This window comes from Anarhichas minor, unplaced genomic scaffold (genome assembly GCF_050575085.1).
Source record: "Anarhichas minor isolate MPS153535 unplaced genomic scaffold, ASM5057508v1 ptg000016l, whole genome shotgun sequence".
NCBI classification, from domain to species: domain Eukaryota; kingdom Metazoa; phylum Chordata; class Actinopteri; order Perciformes; family Anarhichadidae; genus Anarhichas; species Anarhichas minor.
The window spans coordinates 1,106,283-1,120,363 of NW_027466462.1; the positions used below are offsets into that span (position 1 = coordinate 1,106,283).

Below are 14,081 nucleotides of genomic sequence, written 5' to 3' on the forward strand. Positions count from 1 at the left end.
GATGAGGAGGGAATCACAGCACAGTTAGACATTTAAGTGTAATTGACTCTGGTTTTGGCATCGGGACCTTTAAAATAACAGAAAACAGAGCAGGAAGTTACTCTTAAACTGTGGTGTCAGCGTGAATCCTCACAAACCAAAAATCCTTTTTATGAAACTGTTAATTTAATGTGGTTTTCAGATGACTGATGGACAATTTATTTGATCTGTAATTAAGTCAGTAAATGTATTCATACTGACTTGATGACTTGAACATGATAGAGAAACTCTGTATTAAAGGTGACTCTTTACATTGAACTCATGTCATGAAATTAGATGGAAGATTCACGTCTCATAACAAGACTTAAAGTCAATGTTTTATAATCGTTCTTTTGGTATGAGGGTGACTTCAGTATCTCAAAATAATAACTTTATATCGCAAAATGTCCAAAACATTACTAATTAACTCACAATAAAGACTTAATATCTCAAATTAAAGATTTAATATCTCACAATAAAGACTTAATATCTCAAATTAAAGATTTAATATCTCACAATAAAGACTTAGTATCTCAAATTAAAGACTTAGTATCTCGAATGAAAGACTTAATATCTCAAATTAAAGACTTAGTATCTCGAATGAAAGACTTAATATCTCAAATTACATATTTAATATCTCAAATTAACGAGAAACTTTCCTATGAGTTAAATACTACCTCATATTGATATATTTAGTCATTACTTTGTAAAAGTTTCTCATAGTGACTTACAAGATCTTTATTCTCATCAAATTGTTGGAAATGTAATTGATAGTATTTATTTCTCTCCGTGTGCTGCTGTAGCGAGGAACTGAATATATGTTGCACACTTTTTTGAAGTCTGCAAACTTTGGTGTGAAATGTATAAAAAGTAATTTAATGAAGAGATATCAAAGCTACAGTGCAAACGGTTTTGTATTGTAGCTGTTTATCTGTTATTTTAGAGGCAGAAACCAGAAGAACAGAGCTGTGAAGCACAACTCTCCTCTCAGCTGACCCCTCGTGACCAAACTGAACTTTGACGTTGTTTTGACGGTTGGACTCTGAGACGTCGGTCACGTGAGCGGGACAAACACTCGCGTGTCACCGTATAAAAACCTACTTACCTGCCAAAAGAGCTCCAGGAATGAGGAAGCGAGTGCTTGTTTTGTTGTTTCCGAGGCCAACGGGTCACAAAAACCTCGTGAAACACACGAATGATTACGAGCTCAGTGGAAGGAAAACAACAAATCCTCAGTCACGTTGGTTCCTTTTGCTCCGTTATTCATTCAGGATGTAATGTTCAGTGTAATTCTATAACTGGGTTTAATCTGCATCAATAAAAGTGAGAGGTCAGAGTTCATAACGATCATATACGTATGTTCCAGATCACATGGAGTCAGTCGAATGAAATTAAACAAAGACTGAGAATATAGATAATGATGGGATGTCTAAAATAGGCATTTTCCCAAAAATGTTCCTTATAGTCAAAAGATGACATCTCAAAATAATGTATTTGTATTTTAAAATGTCTTTGCATCTCAAAATAATGATACTATCACTAAAGTACAATATGTACCTCTGAGATGTAGTACAGTAAAAAGTACAATATGTACCTCTGAGATGTAGTACAGTAAAAAGTACAATATGTACCTCTGAGATGTAGTACAGTAAAAAGTACAATATGTACCTATGAGATGTAGAAGTGTAAAGCTGCGAGTAAAGTACAAATACCTTGATTATGTACTTGAGTAAATGTACTTTATGTACTGGTTGATGACACATCAAACACACAGAGACAGATGTTTACATGAACACATTTTTATTGCAATAGCTCTATCGAAAGCAAAAAAGTTTTGATAAATATAAACACTATGCCGATGCTCCAATCGCCTCCTCCTACCCCTCCTACCACCCCCCCTCAGAGAGAGAGAGAGAGAGAAGTAAAACAAAATGTGTGTGTGTGTGTGGGGGGGCGATAACATGAAAAAAGCGACAACTTGAGTTTTCCGTATTTACAGAAGGAGGATTTCCATTTCCACAGTTTTCTCTTTTTTTCGTATATCGGACGAACGTCGCTGAAAAATAAAGCACGTACGAAGGAAACACCTCCACAGTATTTAGTGTTTAACTGTCCTGTAAAGCTAATAAACAACCGCATTCAACTCAGACTCAGGTACAGCAGGGTGTGTTCAACACCCTGCTCTATTCATCCCAGAGTTTCTGCAGGACTGGAGGGGGGGGGAGGGGAGCAGAACATCGTCTTCATCGTCCAACTGTTAACTGTACTACACAGCAGCAAATAAACTGTAATATAGTTACAAAAAAATAAACATCAGGCAGAGGTTGTAACCCATTTCTTTATACAAATAACTGCAAAATGCCTATGTACTCTTAAAAAAAAGAAAAAAAAAAAAGAAATACTAGCCTTGTATCGCTTTGTTTTTCAGTAAAAACAAGACTTTACATCAAAACAACCGAAAAAAAATACACTCCCCCCTCTGTAAACTAGAATAGAAAATAAACGGAGAGATTCGAGGAAGAAGGAAACCGAAGTTTGCATAAGGATGCAGTACCGTAAATCCTCTCTGCCGGGACTATATATATATATATTCATATATTACGTACGTCTTTCTCATTTCTCCGCCCAGAACAAGAAAAAAAAAAAAGATTTTCTTTTCAACATCAGAAATTTTGTAACATTGACAGTTTTTTGAGGTTGAATTGTTGCCAAAATAAAACACAGATTCTGTGTAAATGAATTCAGTCATGACAAAAAGGATTCAACAGGAGGGTGAACTTCAACACAAAGGCAGTCAGACATTTATCCTTTTTGTTTTTATCCGAATAATGCTTCAAATAAATTAAGATGGATTCTTCCCAAAATCCCACCGAAAAGTACCTCTTATTTTGCAGTAACGTTAAAACGTAAAAAAAAAAAAGGAAACAAATCTCAGGCCACCGCAGCCTAAATATTCTTATATTCTTTGTTCGCTCAAAAAGGTGAGAAAATATGTCAAAATGTTTATAATGTACATATAAGACACGTCACAGGCTTTTGAATCAGACCGTTAAAAACGTGGATCTGATGACGGTTTAACATCCCGACGCCTCCGGAGGCAAAGAACCGTTTCCTGTTTCTGTACCGGCCGAAAATAAAAATATCCTTCTTTATATTTTTGGCTGTCGTCGCTGGTTATAAAGGCAGACGGGATGGAGGGGAAGAGGGCGGACGTTTGGGGATTTGCTTCAAGCGGAGCTCCTCATGGCGCCGTACTGGGACATCAAACGTTTTGTTAAAACTCCCGACGCACACCGAGTGACAAACAAACCAGGGCTGTAAACACAGACGAGGAAGTATCAACTATTGAAATGATTGAATGACTTTAAGTGAGAAAAAAATCACTATTTCCAGTTTCTGTAAATGTGAGCTAGTTTTCACCGTTTATATGATTATGAAATTGAATATCCGAGTTTTAGACTTTGAGACAAAAAAAACTATTTGACAACTTTGAGCTCTCGGAAATTTACGATTCATTGTTTTCTGGCTCAGTTTTAGACGGAACGAATAAACTCTAATCTAAACATCCGATAATTAATCAGAAGAAGCCTCATCTGTAACCACGAACTCAGGATTAAAAGACGTGGCACGAAATATCCTCGTGTAAAAAACCGATTGGTGCACATGCTAAGACTTTCATCCTAAATGTGAGATGGAGATCACGTGTTGGTTTAGCAGATCTGTAAAAGAGAAACGTATGGAGCCGTTAAAGCCTTGAAAGATTTTTTTTATTTTTATTTTTAAACCTCGTGCACACTAGAAAAAAGCTTCTTTATCTTAGTCGCACAAAATATATTAAAATAAATATATCTTTCTGAGCTTCAGGACGTCGTCAAATCGAGCAAAAACTGCTTTTTTTTATTGAATATCTGTTTTTGCAAGTTATGAATCTTTTATTTATTAATAATAATAATAAACAAATACTGCAGCTTCAGAGTGTTTAAAGCTGTTTTCAAGTTGTCAAACTTTAATTATCACACATGACTTCAGCATGTGCACCACGCAGTCACACCGCTTACAGTCGTTTCTGTTCTTAACGTACGCAGAGTTCTGGACGTTCACGTTCAGAGATTAATATTCATCTAAAGATTCCTCAGCGTTCCTGCTGCACGGGGCCCGAAAAACGACGATGATACGTCCAAATAATAATAAAAACAAGAAGGGGAAGTCAAACAAACGCGGGATGCAGATTAGATGAGTGAATACTGAACAAAAAAAATGTAAATAATAAAAAATTGTATTTCCGTTGGCTACGTTAGCGGTCAGTCTTTGAGTTCTTTAAGCACATGTTGAGTAGAAATGTTAAATAAAGACGTATCAGTGTTTTAAAGTGTGAGAGAGAGAAGAGGCAGACTGTGATAGTGTTAGTGTGTGTGTGTAAGAGTGGTGTGTGTGTGTGTGTGTGTGTGTGTGTGAGAGAGTGTGTGTGTGTGCGGTTGCAGCAGGGCAAGTATGACCAGCGCGCTGCACCTGGGGCTGCAGCTGCGGTTACTGGAAACCTCTTTACGTCACCCGGAGCCGGTGACGAAAACCAAAGCATGCATATATGCGTGTGTGTGCGTGCGTGTGTGTGTGTGTGTCTGTCTGTGCGTCATCAAGATCCGCTGACAAAGAGCCCAAATGGGAGCACAGCGGAGTTAGCCTCGCCTAAATAGGGCTGCGTGACTTACTGCATGCGTTATGAGAGCGGACCGCATCATGTCTCTTCATGACGTGTGTGTGTGTGTGTGTGCATGTGTGAGCTTCACTTGCAGAGGTTTCATGTCTGCGTCAGTCTTAGTGTTTGCATCCCAGTGTCAGTCTTTACTTTGTGCTTTTTTAGCTTTCACAGCATTTTGTGTGTGTGTGTGTGTGTGTGTGTGCGTGTGTGTGTGTGTGTGTTGCCGCTCTCCCTCGCTAACTTGAACTGTGCGACGGACCTCGTGAGGTAAAACTGAAAAGAGAACACGAGCCGGTCAAGCTTCCAAAAACCTCTACAAGCTACTTTCATTATTAGTTTGTCATTATTATTTTTAAAGGGATAGTTCTGTTAGAACGAGATCGATGAAAGTCGGTGAATTGTCATTTTTTGCACTTTTTCTACGACAAACGAAGATAAAACCGGTTTAGTTAACGAGCTTCTGGGTCGCTGGAAGGCTTTAAGCCAAGCGCTAGTTAGAGATCTTCAACTAGAAGCGCTCCGATCGCCTAAAACACTCTGTATCTTTATGAACTATCCCTTTAAAACATCCGTTATCTGCGAAGGAGTCGACCGTCGCTGCCGTGAAAGCAAACTACAGAAATGTATCAGAGTATTTGTGCCGTTTGCAAACAATAAATAACTATATGTGCTGCAGAGCGTGTGTTTGATGAGCTGGTACGGCTCCATAGCTCCCAGTTTATTAACTGGTAATCTGTTCAAAAAATAAAAGTACATTCTCTACAACTTTGCCCACAATGTGTAATAACTGTACGGTACCGTGTTGAGGAAGGATTATGCACGAGGAGGGTAAAAATAATAATAATAAGATAAAAATGAATATTATAAATTCAACATTTTTTCCAAGTTGGTACCTTAATGCCTTTGCCTCCCTTTTTAATACCGTACGGAGAAGAAAGAGTCCGCTGACCGACGTCTGGTGGAGCGAGCAGCGCACACTGGCAGCACCCATCGTGATTTAAAAAACAAAGATATGCATATAAAAACACAAAAAATAAAAATCAGAGATGACGTACACTTAGGAAAAAATCTGCAAGCGTTTTTGTCATCTGTTGTTTATCTGCATCCAGCCTGAAGAGGTCAGAGGTCACCGGCGGCGGGGGGGGGGGGGGGGGGGAGGAGCCAAAAGGTCACAGAGTCAAGTACCCGGAGGAGGAGGAGGAGCCTCTAACGTCCCGTCGCTCAGTCTGAAAGAGAAGAAGAGGAAAAAGGGCGAGTTCATCTTCAAACGTCTTCAAACATCAACGCACAAATATTAAGTTTAGGATGTTAACAAATAATACTTCAAAAGGACAGACAGACAGCGAGAGACAAGCACATTATTTTTTATACAATTCAAATGTATTAATTTGTTCAAATTGTGCAATAGTGAGAAAGTTCCCCAGAATCCGTCTAATGAAGTTAACCGACGTCACATTCCAGTAAGTCGCTGCTTCATAACGACCGTATGACAAGAGACACAAAAAGCCAAAGACAGAAAGACGAGAAGCAGAAATAAAAAGCCACGAAGAAGAAACGGGAGTCCCTGCATGTCTGAGAGGAACCGGAGCTCATTCGGGACCACCTGTGAAAGCTACACTGAAGAGAAACCAAAGACCAGAGAGCACATAGCTCACGGTGTGGGGGTCCATTCATTACAGATGGGACACAACATTTCCCTTTGAGTGGGCACCGCGGCGCGTTAGCACACTCTGCAGAGCTCAACATTCACCCCAATATCTAAACAAAACTCCACTTCAATAACGCTCAGGTGACAATCTCATGAATGCAAAGTAGAGGGCGGGGAATAATGCTTATTTTAAATATCGGTATCAATTACCAGGCTGGTCCCACACAAGCATTCGTAGCTATGCGGACGAAGAATAACACAGCGTCATTCGTAGATATCGCGCAAAATTATTTTGTACGTGAACGAGGAAGTATAAAGACAGCAAAAGCAGGTTGGAGTTATTTTTAACCCAAACGACGATCTTCTTCTACACCAAACTAAGTAGTTTAGTTGCCGAAACCTAACTATTTAAAGATAGCTTCCTCAACCCAACTAAGGTTTGTTGCCTAAACCTAAACACCTGCAGATTAACTTTATTAAACTTTATTGGCTGTAACATCCGTGTGCACACATGACGGTTAATAATTCTAACATCTGTGGGCATATCTACTGGTCTATTTAAGAGAGCGAGCAGCACACACTGGGTCCTGTTACGAGCATGCCTCGGACCGGCCCCATAAATCCACGCCGGGTCTGGAAATAGACCTGTAAATATAGACGGAGGCCCGGCTGTGGAGGTGGGAACGAGAGAGGGAGTAAAGGGGGAGTAAAGGGCAGCCTCGTCTCCTCTCACCTCTTACTGGTTTCTCAGAGAGATAAAGCTGCCTCACACTCCCACTAACCCGTTACCACCGCATAGCCACTTGGGGGAGGGTGGGGGAGAAAAGGGCAGCTTCCCACCGTGGTCGCTTACATGTATAAAAAACAAAAACACGCGTGTATTCGGCCTTTCACAATACGAAGATTCTCTGATTTGTTGTCACGTGACTGTTGGTCTCAGATAAATAAATGATGGCTTCATAGTTGCTCTGAGGAGTTCAGAATTTAATGTTTTTAACATAATCTGTTTAAAGCAAACTGTTTATTTGGGGCGAGATTTTAAATGACATGTAGAATATAATGTTTTGGTTAAATATCACAATTCTAAGGTTTGTTTTGGTTGCTTTTTTATGACGGAAGCGTTTGTCACACATGACGTGTTCAAGGACTGTCGGAAAGATGAAAATCGAACGATAATGACAGTTTTTACAGCTTCTGGCTGGGATAAACGCTGTAGTTTTGGCGATTGTTTAAAGAAAACATGCTTTTCAATCCCGCCTGAACTATCTCAACAGCTGGACCGCTAAACGACATCCCGTCTTCAACCTTCAGCTGAACTCATGTTTATCTAAGATCACGCTGAAGTTCCCCGACAGCTGGACGCAGATCTAGTCTCTCCTCCCCCCCTACCCTCCTCTGGGTCAAGGATCCAGGTGTGTATCACCTGGATCTGGAACGCACATAAACGCACACACACAACACAGACCGAGTGTGTGTGTGGATTAACATTTCTGAATGTTACCTTGAACTGCATTAACACACACTTAATAAACCTGCTGGCAACGGCTGAAAACAAAAAGTACACACAGACAGACAAACACACAGAATGGGATGTGCTTGAGCGCTTTGAGTGTCAGTTGATCTCTCACACACACACACACACACTTTCATCTCCGGTCAGCACTGCGATAAACAAATGAGTCAGCCGGCGTTAGCAGAGAATCCTGACTCATGCTCAACACACACGAAGCTAGACGGGGAAACATTCGGGGAAGGTAGCGAGGGAATAGCAGCACTAAGAGTTAGTAACACGCACACGTCTGGACTCACAGAAACAAGCGTGTATGAGGCCGTTAACGTGTCATTGTCCCAGAAATAATTACAATATTAACGTCATTTTAAGACCGCTTTATGCCCTCTGACATAACGATAATATAAAAGCACAATAATGCAGGTACACCCTTTAAAAGAGCAATTCACTATTAACTCTAAAAGGTCCAAGTCTTATAAAGTCAAGATAGTATTTGCTGCGTATCAATTATTTACATTTAACTATTATTAGAGCTAGATGTCAGGATTATATTTGTCATTTATGACGGTAAATGTAAAACTTTTGAGGGTTTAGTTACCTTTTGAAACCTGGGAAATGTCATTTTTCGCCATTTTTGTTGTTGTTGCACGTTTTAAACTATGTGAACAATTGAGAAAGTATTACCTGCAGAATAAAAGGATTAAAAACAGCAGTTGTCACAAACTACAGAGCCTCAATGAACATCTCCAAAAACTGAACACAATGGAGCGTCACTAAATCACGACGCTTTGGGTGATTCAGTCCACACTTGACCTCAGATAAACCTCAGTCCATTCAGCGAGCTAATTGTCTCCCAGTCTGCTCACACACACGACCTCCAGATGAACCGCATATTGGTGCCACTTCCTGCACACCGGCCCGGTTATAGCCGAGACTTCAGTTCCCTGGACGGATGCCGTCAGAAGACGACTGTCTGGCTGCTCAAAGCGCCTGAACGAGATCATAGGGACGCCATCGGAAATAGATCTCACTAGAAGGAGCTGCAAATTGATATAATGCGACTAATAATAGCACGCGGCACTAAGGAGTTATTTTGGATTTTCAGAAAAAACATTTACTCACATGGAAGCAAGACACTATTATCTGGCTGCTGTGTAAACTCCCAAATAAGAAAAATATGCCAAATATGATTGTGAAAGTAAAACAAAGCATCTTTAAAACAGCTTCCTGACACTTTAAACACACGCTTGTATTTACTCACCCTTTGTTGTTGTGGTCACCCCGTCAGATTTGATGAAGTCTATACTGGCGTAGGCGCCGTTCTCCGGCACCGACGTTGCCGCCGCCGTTGAGCTCCCGTTGCTGTCACCGTCTCCAGCGCTGCTCCCGTCCTCCCTCAGCTCCAGGGCGATGTAGTTCAGCCCGTTCTGGTAGCCCACGGACATGTTCCGGCACATTCTGCCAGAGGAGGTGGTCCCGGCAGCGGTGGTGGCCATTTCCATGGCTCTAACTGGGGCATGGGGAGCCGGCAAGTCCCCCAGACCCTCCATGGACACCCACATGCTGTCGAAAGAGGCCGAGCTGGCCCACCTCGAAGCCTGACCCTCCGTTACGTACGAGCCGTTGGGGGCCGCGGTGTTGGCTAGTGTCGGGTGGGTGGATGAGGATGCGGGGGCCGGTCCTGCTCCAGAGGGGGTTGAATTAGAGGAGGAGGTAGAGGAGAACGTCTCCGAGCTGTGCCTCCTCCTGCCTTGGGGGTCCGCGCGAACCACCCTGGGCTCCAGCTGTTGCGTCGGCGGTGGAAGAGGGGGAGAAATGGAGGCGGGTGGAGCGTGGCCGTAATGTTCCTCCATCACACAGAGGTGCTGCAGCATGGCCGTGGGGCTCGTTTGCGTCCTCTCTCCTCTGCTGAGGTTGAACGTCATGTCCGTGTAGTCGTCCCCCATCGACTTCCAGTGCCCTCCGGTGGAGGCTCCGGGATTGGTAGCCAGGGGTCGGATGTAGCTGGGTGGGTTCCAGGGGGCGACGAGGCTGGGTCTGGGCGACGACTGTATTTTACCCAAACACCCGGCGCTGTCCTGCTGGTCCGCCACCGCCGCCACCTCCACACTCATGTAGTCCTGGTGAGGGGAGCGACTGTGGGCACTAGACCCCAGGGAAGGTGCTTTGTCTTGGGCAGAGAGGGGATAAGCAGGGGGCTGTTGTTGATGGGGGTAATGATCCCCGAACTCAATGTTGATGTACTCCCCGGGACTTGAGGGCCTTTCAGATGAGCCGACAGCGGCGGGGACCGAGGTGGAGCTGCCGGCCGACGTCGTGGTGGAGGGCTCGCTAACCCGCAGCGGACCGTGGAAACTCCTCCTGCCTAGCGGGAGGCGGTTGGGCCTCGCGGCGCGTCGGTCGGCTATTGCCGCGGTCGTATGGTGAGCCCCATAAGGCGGGGGTGGGTGCGAGGGGGTGGAGGTGTTGCTACCTCCTCCGCCCTTCTTCTCCGGTGTCAACATTGAAGCCGTGGCGACAGATGAATAGACGGGCTTGGCGGGAGAACTCATAGGAACATACTCCCCGTACTCTTTCTCATCTCTGTCTCTGGTGGGAGCTTTGTAGGAGCGAGGGAGGGAGAAATAAGGGCTGTAAGACTTTGGGGTGCCCTCGGGTGTGCCGGGCGTGTAATACCCGCCGTTGCCTTCATTTGAGAGCTTGCGCTCTGCGCTGCTGCTGCAGTAAGACATGTCCATATACTCCCCGTTCTCGGGTCTCTCCGCTATGCTGTCACTTGCACCGGCGCCCGTCGCGCTGGAGCTGCTGTGAGGGCTCGGGGAGGCTTGTCCTGGGAGCATCATCATGTAGCCGTGGGAGTCTGAGGAGGATTGGGACTGGTGGTGGTGGGCTGAGCGGGGGCCTAAAGCTGGACTGTGAAACTGAGGGGATTGGGAGACGGGGTGGGTGTAGGAGCCGGGTTGCATAGGCATGTAGTCGGGAGGCGTGTCTCGCGGCGAAGCAGCCACGCCGCACAACATCGGCATGTAGCCGCTGTCTTCCTTGGCAGAGGTGGAGGAGGAGAGCGGAGGGCGCTCGCCACCGGCCTCCGTCCGAGAGAGCGCGGAGGGACGGCTCTGCTGGCTGTGCTCGGAGCAGGAGCTGTAGTCGGAGCGGAGCGAGGAAGAGGAGGAAGACGGCCCGCCGCGGAGCAGCCCGCTGCCAAACGGCAACACAATATCCGACCCCTCGTCCAACGAGAAGTTCGTCTGGGTCATTTTCTGGTAGACCGCAACCCCAGAACCGCCGGTGGCGCCGCCGGCCGTTCTGGAGAAAGAATGCGCCCTCCTCCTCAGCGACGATGATGAAGAAAAGCGATCGTCCTCCGTCGTTGATGTGCTCTCGTCCCGCGGCGTGTCACCACCGCTGTTGTTTCCAGAGCCCCCGCCGGTGCCGAAGACCTCCCGGTTCCAGCCCATCGCCATGTAATCGTTCAGACAGTTCTCTTCTCTGATTGGCGGAGTGTTGCCGAGAGAGTCCGGCGTGTTGCTGCGCACCCGGAAGTACCGGAAGTCGCCGGGACTGGAGCCATACTCGTCCGAGGAGTTGAAGCCACCGTCGGACGGGGAGCCGCATATCGAGGCGCTCGACGGGCGGGTGAGCGTGTCGGAGACGGAGCCGTGGCCGCTGCTGGAGGACACGCTCACCGGACTGGTGGTGGAGGGGAAGTGGGACACCGGCAGCGAGGCGGAGCGGGCGTGGTAGGTGGACGCCGACCCCGGGACGGCTCTGACATAGCGTCCACCGACTGTGCTTGTGCCAGCGTTTCCTGTGGCGACACCACAGACGCCGCCGCTGCTGCCACCGCCTTCCTGGCGCCCGTGGTGCGCCCGCGTAGAGTTGAGGTGCACCAGACTTCCTGTGGCGGAGCGGAACGGCCGGTTCATCGTTCCCTCGCCCTCGCTGGACGTCCGGAAGCGATAACCACTAGCCCCGGAGCTCTTGCTTGACGGCGGCGTGCCGACGACCGACTCTGTCCTCGACCGCCGCTGCAGCCCCGTCTGGCTCGGTGGCAGGTTGCCCAGGTGGCGCCGCGTCGTGATGAACGGCATCGGGTTGGAGCCCGACGACTGGCTCTTGCTCCTGGGCCGAAACTCAGCGAAAGCCTTCAGGGCTTTCATCGTCTCCAAGATGGTCTCGTGCATGTTTTGGGCCACGACGGAGTCGTCCACCTGCATCCATATCTCCCCGGGCCCGATGGAGGAGGAGCGCCCCACCTCGATGAAGAAGAAGCTCTCAGAATGTCCACAACGCCTGATGTTCATCAGCTGGAGGTTCACACAGGGAGTCTCAGAGTTCAACTTCACCAGGTGAACGGTTTTAGTCGAGAGGCATAGCCGGTAAACACCTGTGAGGTTTTTAGTTTGTCCCAGTCCTTTAGGTTTCACATTCACCTGCCACACCTCTTTAAACACTGTACCAGGTGTGACCGTACCGTAACCATCGTCCAGATCATCAGAATCCACGTGCCCTTTTTTACCCTCGTTCATCAGCTCGCTGACAGCCACGTACCAATCCTCTTGCTCCTGCTCGTTTTCGGCCACTATGGCAAAGTACTCGTCCTTGGTGTAAAGGGCGATGAGGTGCTTGTTTTTGGAATCCGCCCTTTTGTTCACCGTGAAGCACTGGTAGAGGTAAATAACCCTTTTCGGGGGAGAGGCGGCGGCGACCGCTCCTCCGCTGCCGCTCGCGGCAGCCGCAGCAGCAGCAGCGGCGGCAGCGGAGCGCAGGCTGCTCCTGAACTTCTTCTCGCTGTCGTAGTACTCCAGGCGACTCGGTCCGAGGCGGCTGGCGGCCCGGAGCACGAAGAACCTCTTGTGTCCGTGTTTCTGCTTTCTCAGGTAGCCACATTTTCGAATATCGTCCACCACACTGTCCGCCGCGGTGTTCGCGACGCTAACGGCCGCGTACACGTGGCCGCTGCTACTGCTGCCGCTGCTAGCGGTAGTAGCAGCGGCAGCAGCGGGGTCCTCGGAAAGATGCTGCTGCGGAGCCAGCTGGTGGTGGTGGTGATGCGGTTGATCCTTTGGCTGCTGGTGGTGATGCGGTAAATGTTGATGGAAGCGAGAGCCGCTACCGCTACCGCCGCTACCGATGTTATTAATTAACGGAGAAGAAGAAGGGGGTTCCCCGTCTCCGTCCGCAGCAGATTTCGTCCCCACGTCCACCAACAACATCGCCGTTTTGCCCTCCTGGTAATTCGTGAAATTCGCCATCAGAGGAACACAATAAAAAGGTCACTTTACCAGCAAGCTAATCCGAGTGGACCTAGAGACCTCATTCTTGTTTTTCGTGGAGGAGTCCTGGCTAGGCCAGCTAACGTTGACTCTCTACGGTCCTCGTCCTTTTCTCTTCTCCCGAAAACCGGCTCTGTTGTTCGGTCAAAAAAATAGTCCCCACCTCGTCCTTTTTTCCTCTTCCGGAAGCGGAGGTAATCCAACGCGGACTTTTTTTAATGACAAAATAAATCGCACCGTGTGCAACATGACCAACGCTCGAGCCGCGTTGACTATAATCTAGCTAGCGCGGTTAGCAATGCGTTGCCTTCTCCTCCTGTACACATCTCTACCAGAGCACAAACAACACGTGACCCTCTTGCGTCACGCACCGAAACGGGAGGAACAAAAGAGTGGAGCGCGGGCTGTGATTGGCTCAGTTGGTTTTTTGACTGACGTTCGTCTCGACCAATTGCTATGCGAGACATTATTAAGTGCCTCGCGGCGTCAGATAATTGTGGTCAATCACGTCGCGCAGAGTCTTGTTGAGGTAAAAAAAAAAAATATATATATATATATATATATATAATAAGGCGGTGACGCTGTAGGGCTGATCTGGAGTCTTTTTTGTTAGGCTTATTTATATATTTATTTATATATATATATATATATTTATTTATATATATGTATTTATTTATTTATATTTATTTATATATATTTATTTATTTATATATGTATATAGATAGATATTTATCTATCTATCTATATATATATAGTATTTTAAAAGGTATTATTATTATGAAGTCATTACACTGACATCAAATAAAAAATAATACATTTATGAAAATACTATACAAGTACAATTTTGAGGGAGATACTTGTAACATTACTCTACTTGTAACGCTACAAAATACGAGTATATCCCTTTCATGCAGCTTTATACTTGTACCT

The 14,081-nt window shown here is 46.1% G+C and overlaps 1 protein-coding gene across 4 annotated transcripts; it reads right to left on the bottom strand.

Annotated features, from left to right (window-relative positions):
- Nucleotides 1-1,801: 1,801 nt before the first annotated feature.
- Nucleotides 1,802-13,505, bottom strand: irs4b (insulin receptor substrate 4b). 4 transcript variants are annotated; one of them, XR_012954499.1, is made up of 4 exons: nt 9,137-13,505; nt 8,689-8,865; nt 8,474-8,559; nt 1,802-5,943 (listed from the first exon to the last, which is right to left on the bottom strand). XR_012954499.1 is itself a non-coding variant. In XM_076092351.1 (2 exons), exons 1-2 carry the CDS (start codon nt 13,128-13,130, stop codon nt 5,939-5,941), a joined length of 3,999 nt encoding a protein of 1,332 aa, XP_075948466.1. In that variant the 5' UTR covers nt 13,131-13,504; the 3' UTR covers nt 1,802-5,938. The 4 variants fall into 4 exon arrangements, 1 of the variants encoding a protein (XP_075948466.1); XR_012954498.1 differs by lacking the exon at nt 8,689-8,865; XR_012954497.1 differs by having other exon boundaries at nt 8,474-8,865.
- Nucleotides 13,506-14,081: the final 576 nt, after the last annotated feature.